This window comes from Mirounga leonina, unplaced genomic scaffold, assembly GCF_011800145.1.
Source record: "Mirounga leonina isolate KUSES-001 unplaced genomic scaffold, KU_Mleo_1.0 Mir_180, whole genome shotgun sequence".
NCBI lineage: Eukaryota > Metazoa > Chordata > Mammalia > Carnivora > Phocidae > Mirounga > Mirounga leonina.
Genome location: NW_023270469.1, coordinates 29,968,870 through 29,996,125, shown reverse-complemented (window position 1 = coordinate 29,996,125; position 27,256 = coordinate 29,968,870). Strand labels below are relative to the sequence as shown.

General features: G+C 38.1%; 2 protein-coding genes and 1 pseudogene across 3 annotated transcripts in view; 2 read left to right on the top strand and 1 right to left on the bottom strand.

The window, feature by feature from the left end:
* The window catches only part of RBL2 (RB transcriptional corepressor like 2), a 49,711-nt gene that overhangs the window by 5,688 nt on the left and 16,767 nt on the right, over positions 1-27,256 (top strand). For both annotated transcript variants that reach the window (XM_035025202.1, XM_035025203.1), the window contains exons 4-15: positions 3,721-3,785; positions 7,526-7,654; positions 10,676-10,836; positions 10,929-10,993; positions 11,621-11,807; positions 15,655-15,821; positions 19,335-19,441; positions 20,357-20,460; positions 22,271-22,408; positions 23,545-23,709; positions 24,240-24,351; positions 26,929-27,198. In XM_035025202.1, coding sequence (XP_034881093.1) covers positions 3,721-3,785; positions 7,526-7,654; positions 10,676-10,836; positions 10,929-10,993; positions 11,621-11,807; positions 15,655-15,821; positions 19,335-19,441; positions 20,357-20,460; positions 22,271-22,408; positions 23,545-23,709; positions 24,240-24,351; positions 26,929-27,198 — 1,670 coding nt within the window. The remainder of the gene's footprint in view (positions 1-3,720; positions 3,786-7,525; positions 7,655-10,675; positions 10,837-10,928; positions 10,994-11,620; positions 11,808-15,654; positions 15,822-19,334; positions 19,442-20,356; positions 20,461-22,270; positions 22,409-23,544; positions 23,710-24,239; positions 24,352-26,928; positions 27,199-27,256) is intronic.
* Positions 9,325-10,167, bottom strand: LOC118023787 (60S ribosomal protein L5-like). Its single transcript, XM_035025204.1, is given in 2 exon segments — positions 9,325-9,490; positions 9,492-10,167. Coding segments are annotated over 2 exon segments (744 nt in total). The 5' UTR covers positions 10,070-10,167.
* Positions 15,829-18,779, top strand: LOC118023786 (annotated as a pseudogene).

Here is a 27,256-nt window from a genome sequence, read left to right as displayed (position 1 = left end):
AACCCATGAGACATGATCTGAGCAGAAATCAAGATGTGGTTGCTTAACTGACTGAGCCACCCAGACACCCCTATTTTGCTAGTCTTAAAAAAAAAAATGTGATTTCATAAATACACTTTCTTTCCAGTAGCTCTCTTTTAATAATAATTTCTTGCTTCTCATTTCGTGTTAGCCATGAAGAATTTGGCTTCCTTCATATTGTAAAATGCATGGAATTATTGTTTCTGTAAACTTTCCCTTTTCATTTAAGCACCCAAAAATGCAAAAGTCAGATCTTAGATATTTTCGCCAATTGGCCACCTTCGGTATAGAATTTGACTCCTTAATTTTCTGTTATTGGCTATGTTGACTATTTCTATTATTTGACTTTTATGTCCAGCTTAGTAACAGATAATCCCCTCTGAACTGGCTTTTGTATGTATTTTGAAGTTTATGATCAATCAAGAGTAGAGAAACTGGATGCGGGAGAGTAGGGGACCTGAAACGATTATGAATTTGTGCTTTCTGATCATGTCTGCAAAATCTATAAACTTACTCTGGCTCAATGTTTTCCATCTTTCCTGATAGATAAAGGCAATCATGTGATGCAAATTCTCTACCTTTATCATGAACACTTTTTCACAAACTAGAAATGGAAATTGTTCTTAAGCTAGAACTAGAACAATGTTGACAAGAAAAGTCAGGGAAAAGGAGTTATAATTGAATGAATAATGTCTGCCTCTCTTTTCTTTCTTTCTTTCTTTTTTTTTTTTTTTTGCCTCTTTCAATATAAAATTTTTTCCCAAATTGTGAAGGATGTTTACAGTAAGTGAGGAGCTTTTTTTTTTTTTAATTTTTATTTATTTATTTGAGAGAGTGAGCAAGTGAGAGAAAGAAATGGAGCAGGGGCAGAGGGAGAGAAAGAAGCAGATTTCCTGCTGAGCAGGGAGCCCAACATAGGGCTCGATCCCAGGACCTGGGATCATGACCTGAGCTGAACTGACTTAACTTACTTAAGTTAACTGACTTAACTGACTTAACTGACTCAGCCACCCAGGCGCCCCAAGTGAGCAGCTTTTAAAAAATAAAAGAAACTATGTACTTTCTTAGATAGTTGACTCCACTGCTGAGGAAGCAGCTGCTCTAGTTTGCTTGTAGTTTTGGAGAACTATTTCCAAAGTTTGGATAGATGCTTTGTTCTAAGTCTGAGCGAGGCTGATGTCATTTACAGAAAGATAGAGAATATCTTCTTTCTTTGGAGTGTTGTAGAAAATGATTTTTAGATTGCACTTGCCTTGATATTTAGTAGTGTATGTATACTACCTAATTGTAGTTAAGAAAATTGTAAGATAACTTTATTTTAAAAATTTTACATTTAGATCACTCTGTATACATTTATTAGTACTTTTGGTTAATAGTAGTAACATATACCATTTACTGAGCATTTATTATGGGGACTGTTCTAAGGTTTAAACCTGTATTACTTCAGTGAACCCTTATGACAACCATATGGGGTTTCTGTTACAAGTGGAGAAAATACGCCCTTGAGAGGTGAAGTAATTTAGTCAGGGTCACACAGTGAGTGTGGAGCTATTATTGAAATTAGTGGTCTGCTTGCAGAACCCATATGCTTCACCATGACTCTGTACTACATCTCACACATACTTTGAATATTTGTCACTGGGTATTTATTGAGAACTTACTGTGTGAAGTATGTTGTTAGGTATTATATAGGACACAAGTATTTATTTATTTTTGAGAGAGAGAGAGAGAGAATCTTAAGCAGGCTCACCGCCCAGTGCGGAGCCCGACACGGGGCTCAGTCCCATGACTCTGAGATCATGACCTGAGCTGAAATCAAGAGTTGGATCCTTAACCGACTAAGCTGCCCAGGTGCCCCAAGACACAGGTCTTTAAAAAAAAAAATACTGGGCGCCTGGGTGGCTCAGATGATTAAGCGTCTGCCTTCGGCTCAGGTCATGATCTCAGGGTCCTGGGATCAAGTTCCGCATCGGGCTCTCTGCTCCTTGGGAGCCTGCTCCTCCCTCTGCCTCTCTCTCTCTCATGAATAAATAAATAAAATCTTTTAAAAAAAAACCAAAAAACAAGACCCACAGCCACTGTCTTTTGGGGGCTTACAGTATAGTTGTGGAGAGGAGGCATATAGAAATGTGAAAGATAACAAACGTACAACTTCTGAGCCAAAATTAAACCACTGTGCATGAGCCAGTCCACTAAGGTTCCATGAAATAAGGAACGGTTGGTGGGATTTCGATGGGTGAATTTGGAGGTATAGATAGAGCCTTCATTGCATGGGATAAAGTAAGAATACACCAAAGTGGCAAAGTAAGAGGCAGTTTGGCCTAGTAGGTTAAGTTCTAGGGTTCTCAAGTTAAAGATTCAGTTTTTAGAGTGGCTTGAGTGTTGAGCTAAAAAGTTTGGCTTTCATCTAGGTAGGCATTAAAACGGAATAGTTCTCATGTGCCTGCGGTAGGGAGGCCACTTGTATTTTGTATTTTTTTAATTTTTTAAAGATTTTATTTATTTATTTATCTTAGAGCATGCACGAAAATGGGGAGGAGCAGAGGGAGAGAGAGAATCTCAAGCAGACTCTGCGCTGAGTGTGGAGCCCAATGAGGGGCTTGATCTCACGACCCTGAGATCATGACCTGAGCCGAAATCAAGAGTCAGACGCTTAACTGACTGAGCCCCCCCAGGCGCCCTGAGAGGCCACTTTTAAAAAGCAGGGCACTGACATTTAATCCTCGCCATGGACTGGTGACTTAAGTACAAAACTATGCCCAAGTAGAATAATCGTTCAGCAGATGAAGAGACTGAGGCACATGGAGAGCAAGTATGCCTTGCGAAGGACAGTGGGGGAACTAAACCCCAGTGTCCTGATTCTTCTCAGAGCTCCTTGTTGGGGTGTGGAGACCACAGATGTCTTATCTAAACATCACCAGAGGTTCTGGTAGAAAAGCCAAGAGCTTAAAACAGCTCTGAACCTCCCTTCAGCAGACAGCATTGGCAAAATAGAATGGATCGTCTTAACGATAAAGAATAAAGAATTCTAGGGCGCCTGGGTGGCTCAGTCGTTAAGCGTCTGCCTTCGGCTCAGGTCATGATCCCAGGGTCCTGGGATCGAGCCCCACATCGGGCTCCCTGCTCCGCGGGAAGCCTGCTTCTCCCTCTCCCACTCCCCCTGTTTGTGTTCCTGCTCTCGCTATGTCTCTCTCTGTCAAATAAATAAATAAAATCTTTAAAAAAAAAAAAAAAAGAATAAAGAATTCTAGGAAGCCCAGAATTTACATTAAATAGTCCTTTTGTGACTTGATGTAATCTGGAATGTCTTTAGGGAGGGAGGGTTTAGAGTTCATCAGCTGTGATAAAGGAAAGAAAAAATGAGAGAATAATCTGATTGTATACACGGATCTGAAAGCAGCATTAGCCTTGCTGATGTCATCAAAAGAACTGTTGTTACTCATTTTCTACCTTACCTGTCTTGACCTTGAGAACCTTTTATAGTTCTTCAGAATTTTCTTTTTTCTGGGATGAGCTCTTTCCTTGGCTTTGTCCTGACCAGTATTTGGTTGGAGCAGAACTTTTTGCACGTTTTCTCTGTGAAGTGAATCTGCTCTTACTCCCTTTAACGTGGGTTTGGTGTGTCACCTACTTTATAGTCATTTCTGATGTCTTTTTCAAATGCTTCTGTTATCTCATGACTTTTTTCCTCCCCCAAAGGCGACAGCCCTGTACCGTGTCCGAAGTTTTCCATTTTTGTTGGGTGCTCTTTATATACGCAAAAGGTAAGACAGAGCAATATTTATCTAGGTGTTAGCTTATTTAAATGTTCACATACTACTTTTGTCAACCTGTAATGTGTATCAGGGAAAGATGCTCACTGAAAAATTTCTTAAGGGTTTTAGTCTCAGATTCATTTTTAAGTATTGCCTTTTCATAAAAGTCTTTTGAATTTCTTTATAATGTCCAAAACTTCTTTTGTTAAATGGAAAATCCTTTAATTTTGTTCTTACGTAACATCTTTTCCACTGAAAGCTATTCTTCTGAGTTATGGACTGAAAACACATTAGTGGTCTGTACTGGTATCTTGAGCTGTATTTTTCATGAGCCACGTCTTACTTTGCTTAGTGTGACTGCTCATCCTCAGTTTGTGTAGTTCGGATTACTTTTTGCATTTTGTTCAGATAAATATACTTGCTCAAATGCCTTTGGATACAATTTATTTTCTCCCCCTTCTCATCTCCTGTAACTTACCCAAGGTCTGTATTCAGTGAAATATGTTTTGTTTTGTTTTTTTGGGGGTCCTCTCTAAATTTCTACGTAGATATGATTCTTAGTAATCTCAAAAAGAAAAGAAAATACAGTTACATTAATTACACAGACTATATAGAATGCCTTTGCTATTAAGAAAACCCAATAAAATACAAAGTTATAATCAAAGAATCATAGAGCTAGAAGGAATTTCATAAATGTAAGAGATTCTCATTATTAGATCAAGTAGCCCAAATTATTTACTTTTAAGATTGGTAACTGAAGCCCAAAAACTAGCTGCTAGAAACAGAGCTGGGGTTTGAACCCACATCTAGCTCTTGGTTTCATGCCAGATGTGAAGGCCCTCTAGCAAGGATGTGTCACTCCACTGGTCTCGGGGTTTGATGTATCTGATTATAGCTGGTCGTCTCTCACTAGTTCAGTGAGAGCTCAGCCCTCCTCCCTGAGCTACATGGTTGATCGAAGGTATTATGCTAACTGAAATAAGTCAATCAGAGAAAGACAATTATATGGTTTCACTCATATGTGGAATATAAGAGTGCAGAGGATCACAGGGGAAGGGAGGGAAAACTGAATGGGAAGAGGTCAGGGAGACAAACCACGAGAGACTCTTGATTCTGGGAAACAAACGGAGGGTTGCGGAGGGGAAGGTGGATGGGAGGATGGGGCATCTGGGTGATAAGCATTGGGGAGGGCACGTGATGTGATGAGCACTGGGGGTTCTATGCATCTGATGACATATTGAACTAATGATGTACTATATGTTGGCTAATTGAATTTCAATAAGAAAAGAAAAGAAAAATCTTAATTCTGCCAAAAATAAGTCGTTAGTTATTTTGTTTTCCATCACACTGGCATGTTTCTTTAGTGGAGATAAATGTGATATGGTAAGTGGTACAAAATAAAGGCGTAGGAGCATATAAACTGTTCTCATAGTGTCACTTGCTGTCACTTTCAGTTTGCTGTGGCTGGTTTTATACACAGTATTAGTCTTTTCGTTCGATTGTGGGCAGGTGCATCCGACTTCTGGGATTTTTATCTGTTTTGTTTATGTCTCTTACGGTGTCCGTGTACCTGGGAGTGAATGTGTTTGGTACTACGTAAACTATTTACAAAGAATGTTACAGTCCTTATTTACATTTTGGTCTCACTTGATCACCTGGGCTGGCATATTTTTTGTCTCTGCAGTGTTTGAGTTTTATTATTCCATCTATAATTTGTTTAATCTGAAGAGTCTGTCTCCCCACTGTCTGACACTATGATCTTTTATGATTCACTAGGATCTTTTCTAATAGAGTTGTTTAATTCGTTTTATTCCGTTCTTGATTTAGTTATTTGGAGAGAGTTGTACTCTTCTGTAGCCACCTTTCTCATGGCTTCCCTGCAGCATATGGGCAATCCCAGATTATCTCATTCCTGATACATAAGCCAACTTTCTGCCTGTTATCTTTGTTGACTTCCTGTGGCGAGTATACACCAGTGACAAGTTTGGGCTTGTCATCATGAAGGGCTTTGTGGCCTGAAGACCAATCAGTTCCTGTTTTACACTCTCCAATCTCCTCATTCCTGATAAATAAGCCAACTTCAGAGTTTAAACAAGTTATCTTTATTTGAAAGATAATTTACCTTACAAAGTGAGATTTATTTCTAAAGTCAGGATTTGAAATGTAAAGTATGTCAGGTTGGGACAGCCTTGGAGTTTAAGATTCTGATCTTTAGGGGCCTTTCCGTTTTTTCTTAGAAGTTATAGTGCTGCTGTTTTGTTTTGTTTTTTTTTTCCCCTTTATGGCAAGTACAAACCAGTGACAAGTTTAGGCTTGTCAATCTGATCGGCTTTATAGCTTGAAACCAGTAGGTGCCACTTCCTGTTTTACATTTGAGAAACTGAGTATACTTTAATATTAAACATCTTTATAGTGGAACCAGGCAAGTTAGTTTGGTTCTTATCAATGCAAAACTTAACCTATTATCAATTGTCTTTCTGACAACAGAAAAAAAATTTTCTCTTTAATTCATTTAAGTTGATTTGTTGAATGTTTTCATCTATACAAAAAGAGAGTTATCCTGATATGTGGAGGTAAGTGGTAACTTTCTTTGGAGGAAAGGAGAGGGGGGGAAAAAAAAAGCCTGAAACAAAGTAATGTGTGTGTGTGTGTGTGTGTGTGTGTTTGCATGTATTTGGGCAGGCATTACGTGTGAAAACGTTGAGGTTTAGAAATAATCCCTCAGATGTATGTTAGCTATTAAACTTGAATTCATGTGATGTTATAAGGGTGTAAAATCACTAGGAAGCATGCATATGCAGTGTTAAATGAGAAAAGGGATATGCTCGAAGTTATAAAAGAGATCTAGAAATATTTCTTAATTTCTAAGAATTAAACTGTATACCTGCCTATAAAAACTGATTTCAGTGTTAAAACTAGCATTGCAGAAATGACATGTTTCTATAGGTTTGAGTTTTGGTTTCTTTTTCCTTTGTTACCATGCATCTACGTTATTCCTAGGATATTAGCTCTAGACTTAAATATCTTTCATTGTGATCCTGTTGCTTAATTTGAATGAGTTTGTGTTATTGTGGAGAAAGTATCTAAAATGTTACCGTTAGGAGTCTGATTATAGGTTCTGTTCTGGTCTTTTTAAAGTATATACATGAAAAACTCATTTTTTAGTTATTCCCGTCTAAGGGTTTCTAGTAATTTTTTTTTTTTTTTTTTTTTTTTAGTTTCCCTCTTAGAACTACTTTTTGTGCATCCCAAAGATGTTGGACCATTGTTTGTTTCCATGTATTTTTTTTTTCTTTTTGTTTTTAATTGAGTTTTAAATCTTAATTCCAGTATAGTTAACATACAGTGTTAATTAGTTTCAGGTGTATAATATCTACTAATTTTCTTGACAGAAAAATGTTTTCACATAAAAGAATTTCGTATAGTTTGAGATAATTTATGAAGTTGTTTGTTTAAAATTTTCAAGGAAAAAACTAGTGATAAAATTTTGGTCAGCTACTAGGGATTTAATGCTTATTTACTGAATGTTGAGTGGATGAATGTTGTTTTTAGTAAAGTTTTGGTTTTCATTACACTTATTTATTAGACTTTAATATTTCAAAATGTAAATTTGCTAGAACACTTCATATAACTTTTGAGTCAGCTTTGGTACAGTGTTGTAAATGTCATTTTAATTAAAGGAAGAAATTACTTTTAAAATATTGTAAAGTTGATGCAAATATACTTGATAACTGTTTACATTCCTGTAGGTAATTTCCCCATGATTAGTGATGATTTGGTCAATTCTTACCATCTTCTGCTGTGTGCTTTGGACTTGGTTTATGGAAATGCCCTTCAGTGTTCCAATCGCAAAGAACTGGTGAATCCTAATTTTAAAGGTAAGATTATAAATCGGAGATTACTGGACAACTCACATTTCTACATTGTGTTTACTCTTGGGAGTTGTGCACATACCACAGGTTTCCAGCATCAGAGAATATAAGTGCTTTGAAAAGCTCCATCATCATGGTTCTCCAGAGTACTTACAACTACTTATCACTAGGAGTTGAGCTCTCTGTAAAAATACTTATGGAAAAAGCAATTGCAAATATTACAAAGTGTAAAGTCTTACCTGACAACTTGAGAAGTTTCTGCAATATATACTCAATAAGAAGAAGGAACTTAAAAACCCAGAGTAGCAAAGTGACATTAAAACTGATGTTGTTTTTCTACATTGCCAGGCTTTGTGCCTGACACAAGTAGGAGCTCAAAATGGATTTATTGAAATACTCTTCATTTCAAATTTTTTCCTACAGAAGAGAAGTAGTAATGGTTGTAAGTAAGTAAAATGAATTTTTAGCTCTTAAACTAAAAGATGAATAGAAATGATTATTTTGGCAATGCATTTAGCAGGTTTTAAAGCATGTAATTTCTGTGAATGATATATAGTAAGAGACCAAATCATAACTTACAATTAAAATTATAAATATTAAACAGTATTTATAGAGCTAGTATATAATGCTGTTGCTCTTTGAATAATACCATGGTAGGGATAGGATTCTGAGTGATTTTCAATTTGGGGTGGTTGCAATTAGAATTTTAGCTTGTCTTGGGGCGCCTGGGTGGCTCAGATGGTTAAGCGTCTGCCTTCGGCTCAGGTCATGGTCCCAGGGTCCTGGGATCGAGCCCCGCATCAGGCTCCCTGCTCAGTGGGAAGCCTGCTTCTCCCTCTGCCTCTCTCTCTCTCTGACTTTCATGAATAAATAATAAAACATTTAAAAAAAAAAAAGAATTTTAGCTTGTCCAACTCTCAAGGTAGATTTTTAAAGTTAGGAAGTTAATTACCTAGTTGCTCCTGCTTTGGTACATTTAATGTTTTTCATTTAATGTGTTTTTTTTTCTCTCGTTTCCTTCCTTACTCCCTTTTATGTTTCTATATAGTGGCTGCTTTTCATTTTTCCACTCTTATTTAGTTTTTCTTATACTGAATCTAGGGCAAGAATAAGCTGTAAATCAATATGTTAAATGCTTCCAATATAATGAAATGAAAGCTTATAAACTATATATATACTTTGAATAGTAATGTTTTTCAAAGTCCTATTTTTTATTTGAATGTCAGACTTATTTGCAAAGTTATATTTTATTTTTATGTTTTTTAGATCTTACAACAATATACAAAAATTGTTTCTCTTTTTTTCACGTGTCTCCAGATAAATAATTGAATAACTAAAATCTTTTGAGTAGTGATACACTTTACTTCTATTTGCTATTTATTTGTTTATTTTTGCTTAAGTATAATTAACATACAATGTCCTATTAGTTTCAAGTGTACAATATAGTGATTCAGCAATTCTGTACATCACCTAGCACTCACCATGGTAAGTGTAGTCACCATCTATCACCATACAATGTTACTAGAATATTACTGACTATATTCTTTATGTTGTACTTTTCATCTCCATGACTACTTATTTTATTTTTATTTATTTATTTATTTCAGCTGCTTGGTGAATAAGTTTTTTTATTGTCTTTATCTGAAAAATCTTCATAGAAATTGTGGTTTGGTTTGTTAGCTTTCAGCAGCCTGCTCCTGAGCTCTAAGGAAGCTTGCCTTCTTCTGAGCTCCCCAGTCTTTCTTCTGGGTAAGAGACATTTTTGGGGGATGGTTCCACCTCTTCTTTTTAACTTCTTTCTTAGGCTTCTTCTCATAGACTGGATTCTCTCATATAAATGAGAGCTTTCTTATTCATCTCCTCCACCATGTCTAGAGATACTTTGTTCTTTATGTATTGACAGAATTGTTCCTTGTAAGCATCTTCATCTTCTTCCATTAGGTAACACATACAATCTGCAACGTTCTGACCCATGACATGCTTCCAATCTTCTTCTGCGTTGACTTCCTTGCTTTCCAAATCATAACCAAGGAATTGTTTGGTACTGTGAGTGACAGACAAGCCTCCATCCACAGCTCCCTTGAGGGCCCCCAAAACTTTATTTCCAGTAGTAGTTCTGGCCAGCCACGCATCCAAATAGCAGGTGGAGGCACCAGGTTGATCACCAGTGCTTTCCACATTGCATTCATCTCTAGTCATTTCCACTTGGCCTTCATAGATCTTGTCCCTGCCAAACCTGTTGAGGAGCCTGCAGACTAGCAGCAGGTCTGTACAATATGCTGTAGCATAATTTGTCAGGCCAGACTTCACACCATACTTTGTGAGTTCATGAGCGTGAGCTGCACAGACTATCACATCTCCTTCTATATGGGCATGAGCAATCTGACAAATGATATCTCTGTTGGTTACATGGACCATCATCCTGTATTTAGGTGTGTTGTACTTATTTTTAACCTGAATTACCAAGCATTTCTGAACATAGTTATCAGTCTTACCCTCTCACCTTCTAAATTTCACTTGGTATCTCTTGATGCAAGCCTTATTCTTGACAACTTTACAAACGCCATCCTACAGAACAGAGACTGGTGTCTGAGGCTCACCACAGACCAGCACATCCTCACCAATGCTTGTTATTTCTTGCCTTTTTGATTCTAGCCATTCTGACCGGTGAGACACAGGCGTATCTCATTGTGGTTTTGATTTGCACTTCCTGATGCTGAGTGATACTGAGCATCTTTTCATGTGTCTGTTGGCCGTCTGGATCTGCTTGTGTTCCTGCTCTCACTGTCTTTCTCTCTGTCAAATAAAGAAATAAAATCTTACCAAAAAAAAAGATTACTGCCTATGTTTTCTTTTCTCTATTTGCTATTTTTGAGGTAAATTTAGAGTCAAATTAGGCCCTTATATATTGTTTCCTGTATACTTACATGCTAACTCACATGCTGATTAGACTCTATTTTCATTTATTACAATTTGACTTATTGAATGCTACCTGATCTCTCTCTTCTGTGATTTTATTCGTTGTAGGCCTGTCTGAAGATTTTCATGCTAAGGATTCTAAACCTTCCTCCGACCCACCTTGTGTCATTGAGAAACTCTGTTCCTTACATGATGGCCTAGTTTTGGAAGCAAAGGGAATAAAAGAACATTTCTGGAAACCCTATATTAGGAAACTATATGAAAAAAAGGTTTGTAAGTAGTAAAGAAGTAATGTGAAAATATTTTCTGGGGAAAGATTTGTTTTGATATGATGACTTAAGGATCTTTTCTTTCATCATAGCTCCTTAAGGGAAAAGAAGAAAATCTTACGGGGTTTTTAGAGCCGGGGAATTTTGGAGAGAGTTTGTGAGTACTTCTGTTATCAAACTGCTTTAGTATTTTAAATTGCATACTTAGAAAACCTTAGAGTTTACTGTTTTTATTGTTTGTACCCTGGAAATACAGAGTATGTTTTGTGGGAGAACATAGGAAAGCAGTGAAAAATTCCATCGACTGTTACTCTAAGCACATTGTTTTAAATTTATTGAAAATTGTGTGGCTGTTCTTTAAAGCTTTAATAGTTAAGCTTTTGGATCATAATTTTTGAGATAAAGAAATTCTTTTGGAACTATATAGGTTAAACACAATGATGTGGAAGTAGTGAGGTCTTCACAGATGCCTAGAGCAGCTAGGAAAGATAACTCAGCATGTCACTAGAAGCTGCACCTGCCAGGCAGACTGGTACAGGGCACCCACCCTGAAACACTGTCCGCAGAATACACCTGTACGGAGGAGCGGCTTCCTGTAGCAAGCTTGCGTTTCATATACCTCGGTTTTTATAATTAACAATGGTCTGCAGTTTAGCTTTCACAAAATTATTAGAACTTTTTAGTAAATTAAAAAAATGAAATAACTAAGTGGCCTACAACATGAATTGAAATGGCAGTTCTGTGAGTGTATATGTTGTCTGTTCTCCTTTTTTTCCCCCTCTAGTAAAGCCATCAATAAGGCCTATGAGGAGTATGTTCTATCTGTTGGGAATTTAGATGAAAGGATATTTCTTGGAGAGGATGCTGAAGAGGAAATTGGGACTCTCTCCAGGTGTCTGAGTTCTGGTTCAGGAACAGAGACTGCTGAAAGGGTGCAGATGAAAAACATCTTGCAGCAGTACTTCGACAAGGTGAGCTGGCTGGGGCCAGGAGAGCCGAAGTGCAGGTGCAGACGGGCCGGACGGGCCATTTTATGTGGGTGACTGTGTGTGTGTGTGCGCGCCCATGTTGTACTTCTTCCAGTATGAAAAAGAAAATGCTTGTCATACTTAATTGAAAAAGTTGTCTGTGTTTACTGACTTAATTTTTGTTAACATCAACTTTCAAAGTTTTGGGGTAGATCTGAGAGAGCATTTAATATAAATTTAAATGAATGTATCATGCTGATAGCTGTTGGTTTTGAAAAAATGGGCCAGTAATATGCAGTCTTTATTTATTGAACATAGTAGACACAGAAAATGTCAGTTGACCTGAGGGGTGCCTTCATCTAGACACTAGGGAAACTGAGAATCTGTAGTCTTCAGGAAAATTCCATTAAACAGAGTTTCAGGATCATGGTGTTATTTCTTGCATACACTTAGGGTGATGGAGACTAAGAGTTTCCCTTCTGTTGTATGATGTTCAGAGAAAATATACAGCTTTTGACAAGTGCCTCCAGAGGTAGTGTGGGTAATTCCAAGGGGTAACTCACCTGTAAGATCAAACTTAAGACTGCTTTGCTTATTCATTCAACAAATATTCTAAAGATATTCTATATGCCAGATAGTGTCCTGGACGCTGGGGATACATCAATGAACAAAACAGCCATGAATATGAATATCCTGTTTTATATTCTAATGTGGAGAGATAGATAACCAAACAAGTAAATATACAGGACATCAGATGATGATATATGAAGAAAAGTAAAATCGAGTAGAGGTACAGAGTACTGGGGAGAAGGGAGAAAGGGTGGGCTTTGGGCTGCTAGACATAGGGCTGTGGGGAAAGGCATCTCCGAGGAGGTAACATCAACAGAGATGTGAAGTAAGTGAGGAAGCAAGTCATGTGAAGAGCTGAGAAATGTGTTTTGGAAGCCCAGAGGACAGCAAGTGCCAAGCCTTGCTGTGGGAGCATGGTTGGCTTTTTGGAGGAACTGTGAGAATGCTATGTGGTAGGAATAGAGTGAGTGAGTGAGTGAGTGAGTGATTAAAAAGTGAGGGGCGGGTGGACACAAGGGACAGGAGTTCCATATCGGGCGTTGGAAGCTGTAGTAAGAATTTTTGCCTTTCCTCTGATTGGGAGGAAAGCCAGTAGGAAGGTGTTATGGAAGACAGTGACTGGATCAGTCCGATTGACATTTTTAAAGGTGCCATAAGGAAGCGTTTCAGGGGGCAAGGTGGAAGAAGGGAATTAAGAGGCTGTTGCAGTCGCTCTGGTGATAGCTCACGGTGGTTTGGACCAGAGCAGTGGTTGTATTGGGCCTATATTGTGCGGATGGCACCCACATGATTGCCTGATGGCTTGGATCCAGGATGTGAGCGAAAGAAGACAGTGATGACTCCAGGGGCACAAATGGTGTGAAAGCTGAAGTCCTTATGAAGGCCTCTAAGGTCCTCAGATACGCCGAGCATACCCCAACTCAAAGCCTGCGCTCTTGCTGTTTCCTCTGCCTAGAACATGTTTCTTCGAGATACTCATGTGGTTTACTTCCTCACTTCTTTCAGGTCTCTGATAGACTGACCACTGTACAGAATAATAACCACCAACTTCCTCCCCAGCCTTCAGCACTTCCTTTCCCTCTTACTCTGCCATTAGTGTTCCTCTTAGTATTTGTCACTGTCTTAAGGTAAGTGGGTAGGTAGAAAGGATTGTTTGTCTGACAGTAAGTCAATTAGATACAAAGATAGGAAAAGAGAAGGAGTCGATTGTTACGCAAAGCTCTGGGGTACTCCAAAAACTTAGAAGTCTTTACTTGGAGAAGGAATGTCCTGATCTTTAAAAATCTCAATATTTATACCTGAGTCAGAGAAAGGCTCCTTAATCAGAATGCACGGGAAGCCTTAAGCCAAGAACTGAACAGTACTACCAAGAAGCTGCACGCTGACCTGGAGGACTGTGGGCAGAAGGCTGTTGGTGGGAGTCCTGCCTTGTTCCCTCTGCAGAAGCACTGCTCCCTGTGGGCGGTGTGAGACACGGCTGGCTATTCTTGCTTTCCTGTGCGTGTGTGCAAGCTGTCCCCTCCCAGCGCAGCGCTGGTTCACAGACAGGGAGGAAGCTGGCTCCAGGAAAAGCTGGCTGGAGCAGGGAGGAGCCTTCTGAATGTCCTTAACCTACCCAGGTCATCTTACCGATCTAAAAAAATTATAGAATTAATTTCTTTGCAACCAAGTGGAAGTCTTGGCTCTATCCTGTTTAAGTCACAGAGGAAGCATATAGATTTTGATGTGTATGGCGATCTTCTGTGCTTATCTATATCGCATTAAACTTGAGTAGTTTGTTTTGCTGGGTGAAGATTTTGCTGGGTGTTTTTCCAAGTATCTCTAGAATAAATATACTTACTACATAGGGAAACATAGTTTTCCCTGAATATTGAAAAACACTCTTAAGCTATCTTAGCCTTTCAGAGTTTATTAGAAAAAATAGAAAAGATGTTTCACTAGCATATGTATTCATGCTTAAATTCTCGGACATGAAGTCATATATTTTTCGTATTTATATTCAAGAATGTTGACTTAAATGTATTTCCCTGAAGGTGCGTCTCCTTTAGGGGGGGAAAAGATAGATTCCTGTAACTAAAGGTAAAGGAGGGGCAGGAAGGCTGAAGAAAGCTGTTTGTTCTGTGTCAGGCTGTTCTTTCATCCAGGAGTGTTGCTGTGTCCCACCTCTCTGAAGCAAATGTGATGATTTAGATGGGCTTTTGTTAAATCATGGAATTCATCTGGGCCAGGTTTAATTCACCGCTTGCTTTTGTCAGTCTGTAAGTAGTCAGAAAAAAGTAGTAGATGGGAGCTGTGAAATTCTGTTTCTCAGGGATATTCTTTTTTTTTTTTTTAGATTTATTTATTTATTTATTTATTTATTTATTTATTTGAGAGAGAGAGAGAAATAGAGAGCACAGGAGGGGGGAGTGTCAGAGGGAGAAGCAGACTCCCTGTTAAGCAGGGAACCCGATGTGGGACTCGATCCCGGGACTCCAGGATCATGACCTGAGCTGAAGGCAGTCGCTTAACCAACTGAGCCACCCAGGCACCCCTTCTCAGGGATATTCTTAATAGTTTATTGCTTATTTGTGCCTTTCGGCTTAGGTTTGAAGTAGGGATACTAGGGAACTATGCCTTATCTTAAAGGTTTAACTTTTTCTTTTTTTAAAAAGATTTTATTTATTTATCAGTGAGTGAGAAGGACAGGGGAGAGGCAGAGGCAGAGGGAGAAGCAGATTCCCCGCTGAGCAGGGAGCCCCATGTGGGGCTCGATCCCAGGACCCTGGGATCATGACCTGAGCCGAAGGCGGACGCTTAACTGACTGAGCCACTCAGGAGCTCCTTAAAGGTTTAGGTTTTTTTTTTTAAAGATTTTATTTATTTATTTGAGAGAGAGAATGAGAGAGAGCATGAGAGGGAAGAGGATCAGAGGGAGAAGCAGACTCCCCGCTGAGCAGGGAGCCCAATGCGGGAGGACTCGATCCCGGGCCTCCAGGATCATGACCTGAGCCGAAGGCAGTCGCTTAACCAACTGAGCCACCCAGGCACCCCAAAGGTTTAGCTTTTAAGAGACAAACTTCCTAGTTGGCTAAAATACAAATTGTCCTTTCACACATCTTCACATGGAGGGCGGTAGCTCCTAGTGGCGTTAGTATGTTTAAATTCCAAGAATGGTGATATTTGAATCATTAAAATGTATTGATAAAGTCTGATTGGTTTAAATTCTCGTTTGTGAAGTAATTAAAGTCATTCTGACCTAAAGTAATGTTCTCTCCGCCCCCACCCCCCCCCAATTTAGTCTAAAGCACTTAGAATCTCCACACCACTTACCGGTGTGAGGTACATGAAGGATAACAGCCCTTGTGTGACCCCAGCGTCCACGGCAGCACACAGCTTGAGCCGTCTTCACGCCATGCTAACAGGCCTCAGGAATGCACCAAGTGAGAAACTGGAGCAGATTCTAAGGTTAGTTTGAGCCCTTCTTGCCTTCTAAGATTTGAGTGTTGACCATTCTCTATTTTAATTTTTTAACTTTTAGTGCCTTAATTCACTCATTATTAATCGTATACCAGTTGCATGCTCAGACCCTGTTGTTAGTCTGTGGAGGTCATAGTAATATGGGATGTATGAATAGAAGGTGATCATTTTTCCTCAGTATCTTCGTGTGTTCCAGCTGTTATCACAGAAGACCGTAGACTGGGTGACTTACAAACAACAGTATCAAGGTGCCAAGATGCAGTGTCTGGTGAGAACTGCTTCCTGGTCTTTTTTGCTCTCCTCACATGGTGTGAGGAGGCACGGGAACTCTCTAGGGCCTCTTTTATAAGCGCACTAATCCCATTCACGAGGGCTCCACTGTCATGACCTAATCACTCCCAAAGGCCCCACTGCCAAATACCATCACATTGGGGGATTAGGTTTCAACATGAGAATTTGGAGGGGGAGCACAAATATTCAGTCCTATAGCACTCAGATTTCTTTTATGTAGTATGGGAGACAGTAACTAACAACACTATACACTGTAGATTAAAGCACCAAACTGTTACCAACTGTTCTATCTTAAGATTTCAGGGAAAGAGGGATCAATAAAGATGGGAGTTGTCAAAGGACTCCATGAAGAGGATTGGACCTGAGCAAATTTCGGAGGGGTGGGTCAGATTTGAAAAGATAAACACTTATATTCATAACTAATGTCAAACCACTGTAACTTCTGTAAGTTCTATAGAATACCCTTACCCTGAAAATGAAGTTAACTGCCTTCAGTCCTCTGATCTAAGACTGGTGGGAATATCATTGAGCTTTAGTGAAAAGCATAATAAGCGGAATCTCATGACCTGTGCTTAGTTTTTGTAAATTTATTTCAAAAAATTACCTCCAGGGCCCCTCCTAGTTCTAAAAAGTATAGGATTTGATGACACAGACCCTATAGGAGCCCATTTTATTTTTGGTGGTATAGTGTAAGAAGGCCCAGTATACATACTTCAGTAATTTCTTATTCATAGCTGGACTCATTAAACCATGAAGTCTGCTTTATTTATAAACTTGATTGTGATTAATATCCAGTAGGCTATGTCTGTATGGCCTCTTCCTAAGTTGCGTTTCTCAGACCTTGTTTACGTAGAATAGAGAAGCATTTTATAAATACATTTTAGAAGACTGACTTAGTCTTTATATCTTACAGATCTCTTTAGAATCTCTAACCAGGTGTAGCAGCTTCTTTAATCTCAAACACCATTAGTGGGGTTAAATATTACCAGTAAATATCAGGTGAAGCCAAAGAGTCCTGTTTCCTGAAAGGTACCTGTGTGTGTTCATAAATAAAATTCTGCTTGTATATGACATTCAGTGGCTGACTCCAGCAGGCTTATAACTGATTTTTATTTTCTTTATAATTCTCTCAACTTGCTCAGCTTTTACAATGAATATGTGTATCTGTGATCACAATAAACACATAGTTGCTTCGACACAGTCATGCTGGGCTGGCATCTACACCTGCAGTTGCACAGGGCCACAACCCCTGCTGTGCCCACCACTTCCCATGATCTCTGGACCACGGAGCCCCACAAAGTGAGCGAGCGTCAGGCCTTTGTGAAAATGCATAAGCAGGATCCGAGCATTGTGCACACCGAGGAAATGCACTTCCTGGAGGAGTGGATGGAGAGCATGGAGGGTACAATACTACCTGCTACTCATAAAACTAAATCAAGAAAATATCAAGAAAGAAAAAACAGATAGTCAGAAGGCAGAGGAAAACATAAAGACAAACGAACCGTCAAGTGAGGAAAGTGGTCTAGAAGTTGACAGTGAAGGTGTGATTGAACCAGATACTGATGCCCCTGAAGAAATGGGAGACGACGGTGTAGAGGTGACTGGGGAAATGATGGATCAGGCAAATGATAAAAAAAAGTGGCTGCCATTGATGCCCTAAATGATAGGGCACTACAGAAAGCCATCGACTTGTTCACAGATGCCATGAGCTGAATCCTTGCTTGGCCATTCTGTATGCCAAGAGAGCCGGTGTCTTCATCGAATTACAGAAGCCAAATGCTGCCATCCAAGACTGTGACAGAGCTATTGAAATAAATCCTGATTCAGCTCAGCCTTACAAGTGGCGAGGGAAAGCACACAGACCTCTGGGCCACTGGGAAGAAGCAGCACATAATCTTGCCCTTGCTTATAAACTGGATTATGATGAAGATGCTAGTGCAATGCTGAAAGAAGTCAACCAACCGCCCAGAAAATGGCCGAACATCGAGAAAGTATGAGTAAAAAAATAAGAGTGAAAGATCAAAGAAAGAATAGAAAGTGTTAAGAAGGTTCGGGAAGAACATGAGGGAGCCCAGAGGGAGGAAGAAGCCAGATGACAATCAGGAGCCCAGACTAGCTCTTTTCTAGGTGGCTTTCCTGTGGGAATGTGTGGAATGGCAGGGGGCAAGCCTGGAATGGAAGGGATGCCCCTGGGCTCAGTGAAATTCTTAGTGACCAAAGGTTCTTGCAGCCATGCAGGATCCAGAAGTTATGAGTGGCCTTCTGGGATGTGGCCCAGAACCCAGCAAATGTGTCAAATAGCCGAGCAGCCCAAAAGTTACGAATCTCATCAGTAAATTGTCAAATTTGGAGGTCAAGCATAATGCCCTTCAAACGGATAAGACCCTTGCTGAAGGAAAAACAACTTAGATCACCTAACGGATGTCGCAGTAATACGGTGTACCTCTGACCTCGTGGAGTGAAGGCTGGGGTGCTGTGAAGAGAATCCCTACCCCTCGGCCCCATGTGCAACCCAAACATTTTGTAGTGGTTTGCTATTGGGTATTCATTCACATAATGTTTTCCTACCAGGAATTCCTACTAGGAATTTTAAACCTTAAAAATACTTAAAAACAAGTTAAAAGGGTGTGTTAATCCCTTAAAAAAAAAAAAAAAGATGAAAATGTTATAAAGGCCCACGTGATGATAACTTGTATAATGCTTCTGCATCGAACATATATTGCCTTTCTGATTTAAAAAAAAAAAATTAATGAAATAAACCTCGTTTTGGAGGAAAAAATGTAGAGTGCCAGTAATGGTTTATATGAGTCTGTAGTATAGTTTATATACCTCCTCATTCTGTTTTCTTCCAGGAGTTCCTAATGGGAGTTGTATTGCCCTCTGAGGAAACAGTTGAAGGCAATTTTGTTTGTTACCAGTGATTGCAGATGTGTAGGGTAGGTGGGGGCCAGTCAAGAAGGCTAAACTTAACTGCAGTAAAGGTACAGCTCCATGCAAGAAATATTTTTTTTCCCTCAAAATGGTTATAACCAACACTTTTGATAAGGAGGTATGGGATTTCCTAGAATAATTTGGGAAGTGTATAGTTTTTGTTCAAAGTATTTTATATTTACAGGTTAGTAAAATTACAGAGTTGTAAATAGTTTATTACTTTGTAACTGGGTTAGACCTTTAAGTTGGATAATTTCTTACTCTTTTTTTTTTTTTTAGGACGTGTTCCAGAGATCCAACACAGGCCATTGCCAACAGATTGAAAGAAATGTATGAAATATATTCTCAGCATTGCCAGCCAGATGAGGATTTCAGTAATTCTAAAGGTAAGGCTTAATACTGTCCATCTTGTTCTCATCTTTGATTTTTAACTACGTGGAGTCCTTTCTTGGTAAGTGAATCAGAAATATGAAGAATAGATTTAGGACTTTAGATTGAGGGCTACAATATGGATGTCCAATTTTTCTGTTAACCAAGTGGTTTCTGGGCCCGTCTCCATAAGAGAAAATGTAGACCGAAGCCTGGTACTTTGTTTGCAAAATCTTTAGTTTCATTTGTAGGCTGGGTATTATTAAATTTAGGAGTATAGTGATTCTTCAAAGTATTAAGAATGAGTTCAAAAGATATAACTGTTTTATGCCCATACCTGTTCTAGAAGTTGTCTGATGTCATGAATTAGAACCAAGTATGAGTAGAATAGTAAACCAATTATATATACCTCTTAGCATAGAGCTGCTCAGTTCAAACTTACCAAAAAAAGAAAAAAAAGCGTGACTCTTAATGGAACGCTATTACAGTTTTTAAGTGCAAATTTCATTTCACAGGGGCGCCCGGGTGGCTCAGTCGGTTAAGTGTCTTCCTTAGGCCCAGGTCATGATCCCAGGGTCTTGGGATCGAGCCCCGCATCGGGCTCCCTGCTCAGCGGGGAGCCTGCTTCTCCCTTTCTCTCTGCCTGCCACTCCCCCTGCTTGTGCTCCCTCTCTCTCTCGCTGTCAAATAAATAAATAAAATCTTTTTAAAAAAAATTTCATTTCACAGTTTTAGAAAAATGTTAGTGTTACTGTGGCTACCATGAAGAAAATTAAGAAATCTCAGGAATGATTGGTGTAGCAGCTGTAGGAAGTGCATATATATGAAGTAATTGGTTGGTTTTTAAATTTTCTTTTGTGGGCAGGGAATGGGGTAGACTCACTTTCTACAATATGTTCTTTGCATGTGACTCTTGTCTTTTATTTGTGCAGAAATTGCCAGCAAATACTTTCGTTTTGCAGAGATGCTTTACTATAAAGTATTAGAATCTGTTATTGAACAGGAACAGAAAAGACTGGGAGACATGGATTTATCTGTGAGTAAATCACCAATGTATTGGTCAGCACAAGAAAATGTAGTTTCCTTTTAGCCCTACCCATACAAAACCCAGACTAAACCAAACAAAGATAAAACCGTAGCTTTGAGGGAATAAGATTGGCAGCTGAGGAAACTCCTGTCTTCGCCTCCGGTCCCCACTTAGTGTTTCTCAGTGTGGCAGGCCGTGTACTAGAACTCACGGCTTCTGTGGGCAGTAAGACTCCATAGTCAAAGACTGAAACATTCAGACTTAAGGTAAATTGAGTTTTTAGAATGCATGGACTTACTAACCGGCATATTCCCCGAACAAACCTTGTATAGCAAGAATAAGTTGACTGTTGACTAGATAGGACTTTAACATAAATATTCAGCCATTGCTCTTTGACTAAGAAAATAATTTTTTCTAGATTTTACTAGTCAAGAAATATAAATTGATTTTGAAATAAGTATTTACTTTGAAAGACATAAAAGTGCTTTTTAAAAACTATTTTAGAAAAAATTGTAAAACTGACTGATAGTTGTTCTAATTTCATGTAACTATTTACATTTCTTTTTTATACATAAAATTATGGGTGTAGGAATTTAAAAGGCTGTTAAGACAAATTTTTAAATTTTGAAACACATACAGGAGGGTAAATAAAACAGTTGCAGTTTACGGCTGATGATAAGTGGATACCTTTATACCCAGCCAAGAAACTTACTAAAACAATTTTTTATTGTGGTAAAATATACATAACATAAAACTTACCATTTTAAGCATTTTTAAGTGTACAATTCAGTGGCATTAAGTACATTCATGGTGTTGTGCAACCCTCACCACCAGCCATGTTTAGAACTTTTTCATCATCCCCAACTGAAAGTCTGTACCCATTAAGCAATGACTCCCCATTCTCACTTCCCTTGAGCTCCTGGTAATCTCTACTTTGTCTCCACAAATTAACCTGTTCTAGGTGTAATCATACAGTATTTGTTCTTTTGTGTCCCACGTATTTCACTTGGCCTGGTGTATTTGAGGTTCATCTGTGTTTTAGCATGGCAGAATTTCATGCCTTTTTAAGGCTGAATAGTATTCAGAATATTATTCATAATCAACAGTATATAATTGTTTGCCTTTTTTTTTTGGTCAAGTTGTAGGAGTTCTTTATGTAACATTATATATGATTTGCAAATATTTTCTCCCATTCTGTGGGTTGTGTCTTTATTTCATTGATAGTGTCCTTTGATAGACAAAAGGTTTTAATTTTGATGAAGCCCAATTTATGTTTTTTTCTCCTGTTGCCTATGTTTCTGGTGTCTAAGTAACTTTTTAATTCAAAAATAGTAAATGTTTATGTACAGATTTGAGAAATTAATAGCCAAAAAAAGGGGGGGGGAATGTGATTATGTCTCCTGAGAGGAGTGTATGTTCACTTGTGGCCCATGACCATCTAGCCAGTCACCTGCCTTCCAGCTGTCTTTTTTCTGACAGTGGCCTATAACTGTAAATACTGTTTTGTAACCTCTTTCCACATTATTATTCCCCTAAGCAGCAGGGCGTATGTATATTTTTGTTAGGGATATAATTTTTTATCAGCTACATTTCACAATATGTAAGATTTTTGGAAGTTCTTTTACATTCTTGTAATATTTGTTTTGCTAAAACATGGGCTTATTACGCTAAGAAAAGTTCTGTAAGAAAGTAAGCACATACTTCTCACTAACTCAGAAAATAAGACTTCCTTTGATATTTTTATTTAACTTTACTGAGTAGGAAATGTCTTTGTTAGAGTAGGCTAATATTTCTAAATGTTAATAACTTTGTTTTATAGGGCATTCTGGAACAAGATGCATTCCATAGATCGCTTTTGGCCTGCTGCCTTGAGGTCGTCACTTTTTCTTATAAGCCTCCTGGGAGTTTTCCATTTGTTACTGAAATATTTGATGTGCCACTTTATCATTTTTATAAGGTATTTTTAAAAATCTGATACTGATAAAGAAATTGTAGATGCGACCAACTTCCTAATTCATTTTGCTGCCTAAGTACATCTCTTCTCTTTTTAATAATATATTTAGTAGTTTTTACTCTATCTGGGGAGAAAAAATAGAAGAGTCTTAAGAACTAGTTAAATTCTTCTCAGATAGTATAAAGACCTATTTGGGGTAAAAGCTTCATTTGATTCTTCCTTTTATCTGCTATAGGCTTTTAGAATACTTTCATTTTATTGGCTAGGAAGCCTTAAAAAAAAAAAAACAAATCAGTAGCTAATCTTATATAACAACCTTTTTAAATTTTATATTTTAATTAAGTAGGCTCCACACCCAGCGTGGAGCCCAACGCCAGGCTTGAATTCATAACCCTGAGATCAAGACCTGAGCTTAAATCGAGACAGATGCTTACCTGACTGAGCCACTCAGGTGCCCCAACCTTTTTTTATTTTATGGAAATAACATTGAAAAGTGTCTTTCAGGAGAAAAAAATTCTCTTTCACATGTTATATAGAAGTGCAGAGTGATGGCAATGATTTGGTGGTAATTGTTTTTGTCTTGATATCAATTTAGTGTATGGGTTTATCTTAATTCTAATACAGTAGTCAAAAATCAGTTTTTTTAGTGGCATGGATTGAATGTTTAGACTTTTTGTTTTATTTATTTATTTATGTATTTATTATTTTTTTAAGTAATCTCTACACCCAACGTGGGGTTTGAACTCACAATCCTGAGAGTAAGAGTCAGATGCTCTGCCAACTGAGCCAGCCAGGTGCCCCTAGAGTTTTTAAATGTGAAATGTTAAGAGTAATATTTTTCAGCTTTAATAGAAAAGGCATCTTTTTTCTTTGAAAAATGTTTAAAATATGCCATTATACAAGATTTTCTGTAATTCCTACATGAATTTTAAGTAATAGTTATTTATAAAGACAGTGAAAGGAAGACCAGCTGTTTCAAAATAGTACTATTATTTAGATTTGTAATTTTTGATGAATTATCTGTTGATCTATAAATATGTAAAAAAACCAAAATTTACCCATTTTGCTTCACACTTAATAAACAAGTTTTTGGTGACAAAAATAATTATTAAAGCAGGGCATTTTTTTAAAAATTTCAGGTGATAGAAGTATTCATTAGAGCAGAAGATGGTCTTTGTAGAGAGGTGGTTAAACACCTTAATCAGATTGAAGAACAGATCTTGGATCATTTGGCATGGAAACCAGAGTCTCCACTCTGGGACAGAATTAGAGACAATGAAAACAGAGTTCCTACTTGTGAAGAGGTTTGTGAAAATACCTTAACATCTTTCTGTAACAAAAGTACATCAGTAACTAGTCTGTTTATATTCTTGTTTCACTGAGAGCAGTTAAATTTAGTGTCTTTGTTATGGGAAGTGGGGGGGTGGCAGTTGTGTTTAATATGGTACAGTCACCCCTGTATCTAAGAAGAAACCCCTGAGTCTATGAGTCAGAAATAATGTGTGATTGCCCTAAGGTTTCAGTGCCAGAGTAAGAATTCAGTGTTCTCTCTTAATTTTCTAGTCAAGTTTCTGTACATTAGAATGGTTGGTATTCTAATTCTCTAAGTCAGTAATGAAGACTGATTCATATTTAGTATTCAGCTATTAGCTTTGAATTTTTTAAGCCTGCCAGACTTTTTTTTTCAACTTCAGTATGAAAATGGAAAAGACAGCTGATTTTATTTAGGTTGACTAACTGGTGAGCCAAGTTTTCTTTTGCCTTAGATTGTGACTGTATTTCTAATGAAAATGCCTTTTTGAGTAAGACACTCTGTGTATATCATTCTTTATAGGTTATGCCACCTCAGAATCTGGAAAGAGCAGAAGATATTTGTATTACTGGCTCTCCTTTGACTCCCAGAAGGGTGAGTGAAGTTCGCGCTGATACTGGAGGACTTGGAAGAAGTAAGTTTAAAATACTAGGGGGAGTATTTGGGAGCCTAATATCTGGGAATTGAAATTCTATCTAAAACTACAAGTGAAGTTAATAGAGTCTATATAGAAGAACTGTTTTGTGCATTATAGTACCACATGGATCACTTAAAAGTAGTGCTTTTGAGGAATATTTAAGAACACAGGGAAGATGCATGTAATAACAAGTGACTATAAAAAGAGAATGCTATATATTAATGTGATTCTTACATTTGAAGTGTGTGTTTACATATAAGCATATAGAAGGGCTGAAATGGGAAAACCAAACTATTAAGAACAATTATTATTGGATGATAGAATTCCAGGTGCTTTCTGTAAAGTTTTTAAGATGATTATGTATTTCTTCTAAAATCAGAAGATGGGCAGCTGGGTGGCTCAGTTAGTTGAATGTCCAACTCTTGATTTTGCCTCAGGTCATGATCGTGGGGTTGTGGGATTGAGCCCCGAGTTGGGCTCCACACTTGGCATAGAGTCTGCTTGAGTTTCTCTCCCTCTGCCCCTCCCCCTGCTCGTGTGCACGTGCTCTCTCAAATAAATCTTAAAAAAACAAAACAAAACAGAAAAGCTTCTTTTAAATTTTTTATTATTATGTTATGTTAGTCACCATACAGTACTTCAGAAGTTTTTGATGTAGTGTTCCATGATTTATTATTTGCCTATAACACCCAGTGCTCATTGCAATATGTGCCCTCCTGAACACCCATCACCGGGCTACAGAGCTGTATGATGCAATTAGGTATAGACAAGCAAGTGAGTTAAAAGTACTGAATGGCCAGAGCGAGTTCAGCTTTGACTCTTGTCAGTCGAGCTGTGCTGTCCTGGTTAATATGACAGCAGCGCTGGCCCAAGAAGTACAGAAAAGAGAAGTTTCACTATTCATTTGGTTATATTTAGGCAGCTTTTTTAAAAAAGTAATCTCTATGCCCATCATGGGGCTCGAACTCAGAACCCCAAGATCAAGAGTCATATGCCCTGTGGTCTGAGCCAGCCAGGCTCCCCATCAGGCAGCTGTTTGTAACATCTTCCAGGTTCAAGGTTTAAGTTTACATAGTTGAGACAAAACTGCTTTTTAAAAAGTGATTCTGTAAATTCAGAGAGTTCTAAATCCTTAGATGCCATTAGAAGGATATTGTTTCTAGATCAACCTCTTAATGTAATTGATAAGCACTGGCTGTAGACGAAAGATCAGTTTTAAAATCAGGAATCACTTTATGTCAGTGCATACTCAATAAATATGGATGATCTCTATGAAAATGTCCTGATTTCTTGGAAGAGGTATCATAATGGCCTAACTATTTTTCTGCTTTTATCCACCTCAGACCCACAGATCTGACAGCCGGTCTTCCTCAGTCCTGTATCTGTATTTTTTCCTTCCCTAGTCTATGGATTAGAACTTGACTTTAAATTTCATTTTCTTTGTACTCATCACTTTTCCAATTTCAAGGTCTCTTAATGCTTTACAAGATAATGATCATAATGCATTCTTTCCAACTGCAGCTTTGTTCCAAATACAAATCTAGTGAGTTTATTGGCTTTTGTACCATTGAGAAATTTAAACGTTAAGCTGTAGGCTGTCAGGACTACTCCTGTCAATCCCCTTATGACCTCCCTACATACATTTTTTAATTTAAAAAACCTACTGATGTGTTGTTGAACATGCTGCTTGAAAATTCAGCCACTGTCAGCCACTGTTGTGAATATTTAACAACAGACCGTGTCATGAAGTTTACAGAGTTTGTTTCTACTTACGATGGTGAAGAAGTTTTGGAAATAGTGGTGATGGTTGCACAACATTGTGAATGGAATTAATGCCACTGAATTGTACACATAAAAATGGTTAAAATGGCAAATTACATGTTATATATATTTATATTAAAGAAACTAATAACGTAATATACCAAAAACCATTGAATTGTACAATTTAAGTGATTAAAATGTATGTGAATTATATCTGACTAAATTTAAAAACTATAATAAACTAAGCTTAATTGAGTCCAAAACACATATATCCATTCTTGCTGAAGAACATTACTGAGTGTTAGTAATTTTCTGTATGTGGAAAAAGGACAAAGATGAAAACTAATAAAACTGGGGTGAAATGCTCCCAGATGAAATCATAGTAATATCAAGTCCCCTTGTTGAGTAGTGGCTTTACAGTGATATCACATTGTACGTGAGTGTTAGGTAGAAATTGAATATGGTCAAAAGTATTGTAGGAAAATAGAATAATTCTTTAAATTGCCCTTAAGTCATCAAGGTTCTGTAGCAGTAGAGGGCAGAGTTTGGTTTGATTTAGCCGAAGCTGGAATAAAGTAGGGAGCATGTGAAACAAATAGAGAAAATTCCTGTGTTTAAATTTTGCTCTTAATAGTGTCTGGTTGAGTTTTCATTAGTTGAATGTAGCTATGATATGACTCCTGTAATTTTTGTTAATGAAGTATTTCAGACACTGATTAGTTTTGAACTTAAGAGCTTGGATTCAGAAGTTAGGTCTGAGTTTCCTTGAGTTAAACCGTTTGTTTGATTTGTCGTTGTTGTTGTTGACTCTAGGCCTAACATCTCCAGCCACATTATATGACCGATACAGCTCCCCAACAGCCAGCTCGACCAGAAGGCGGCTGTTTGTTGAGAATGATAACCCCTCTGATGGAGGGACACCTGGGCGCATTCCCCCACAACCCCTAGTCAATGCTGTCCCTGTGCAGAATGTATCTGGAGATGCTGTTCCTGTCACGCCAGTTCCTGGACAGACTTTGGTCACCATGGCAACAGCCACTGTCACAGCCAACAATGGACAAACAGTGACCATTCCTGTACAAGGTAAGGAAGTTGGATATTGAGTTCTTTCTTGGTGGCATTTATTGGAAAGTCACTTGAG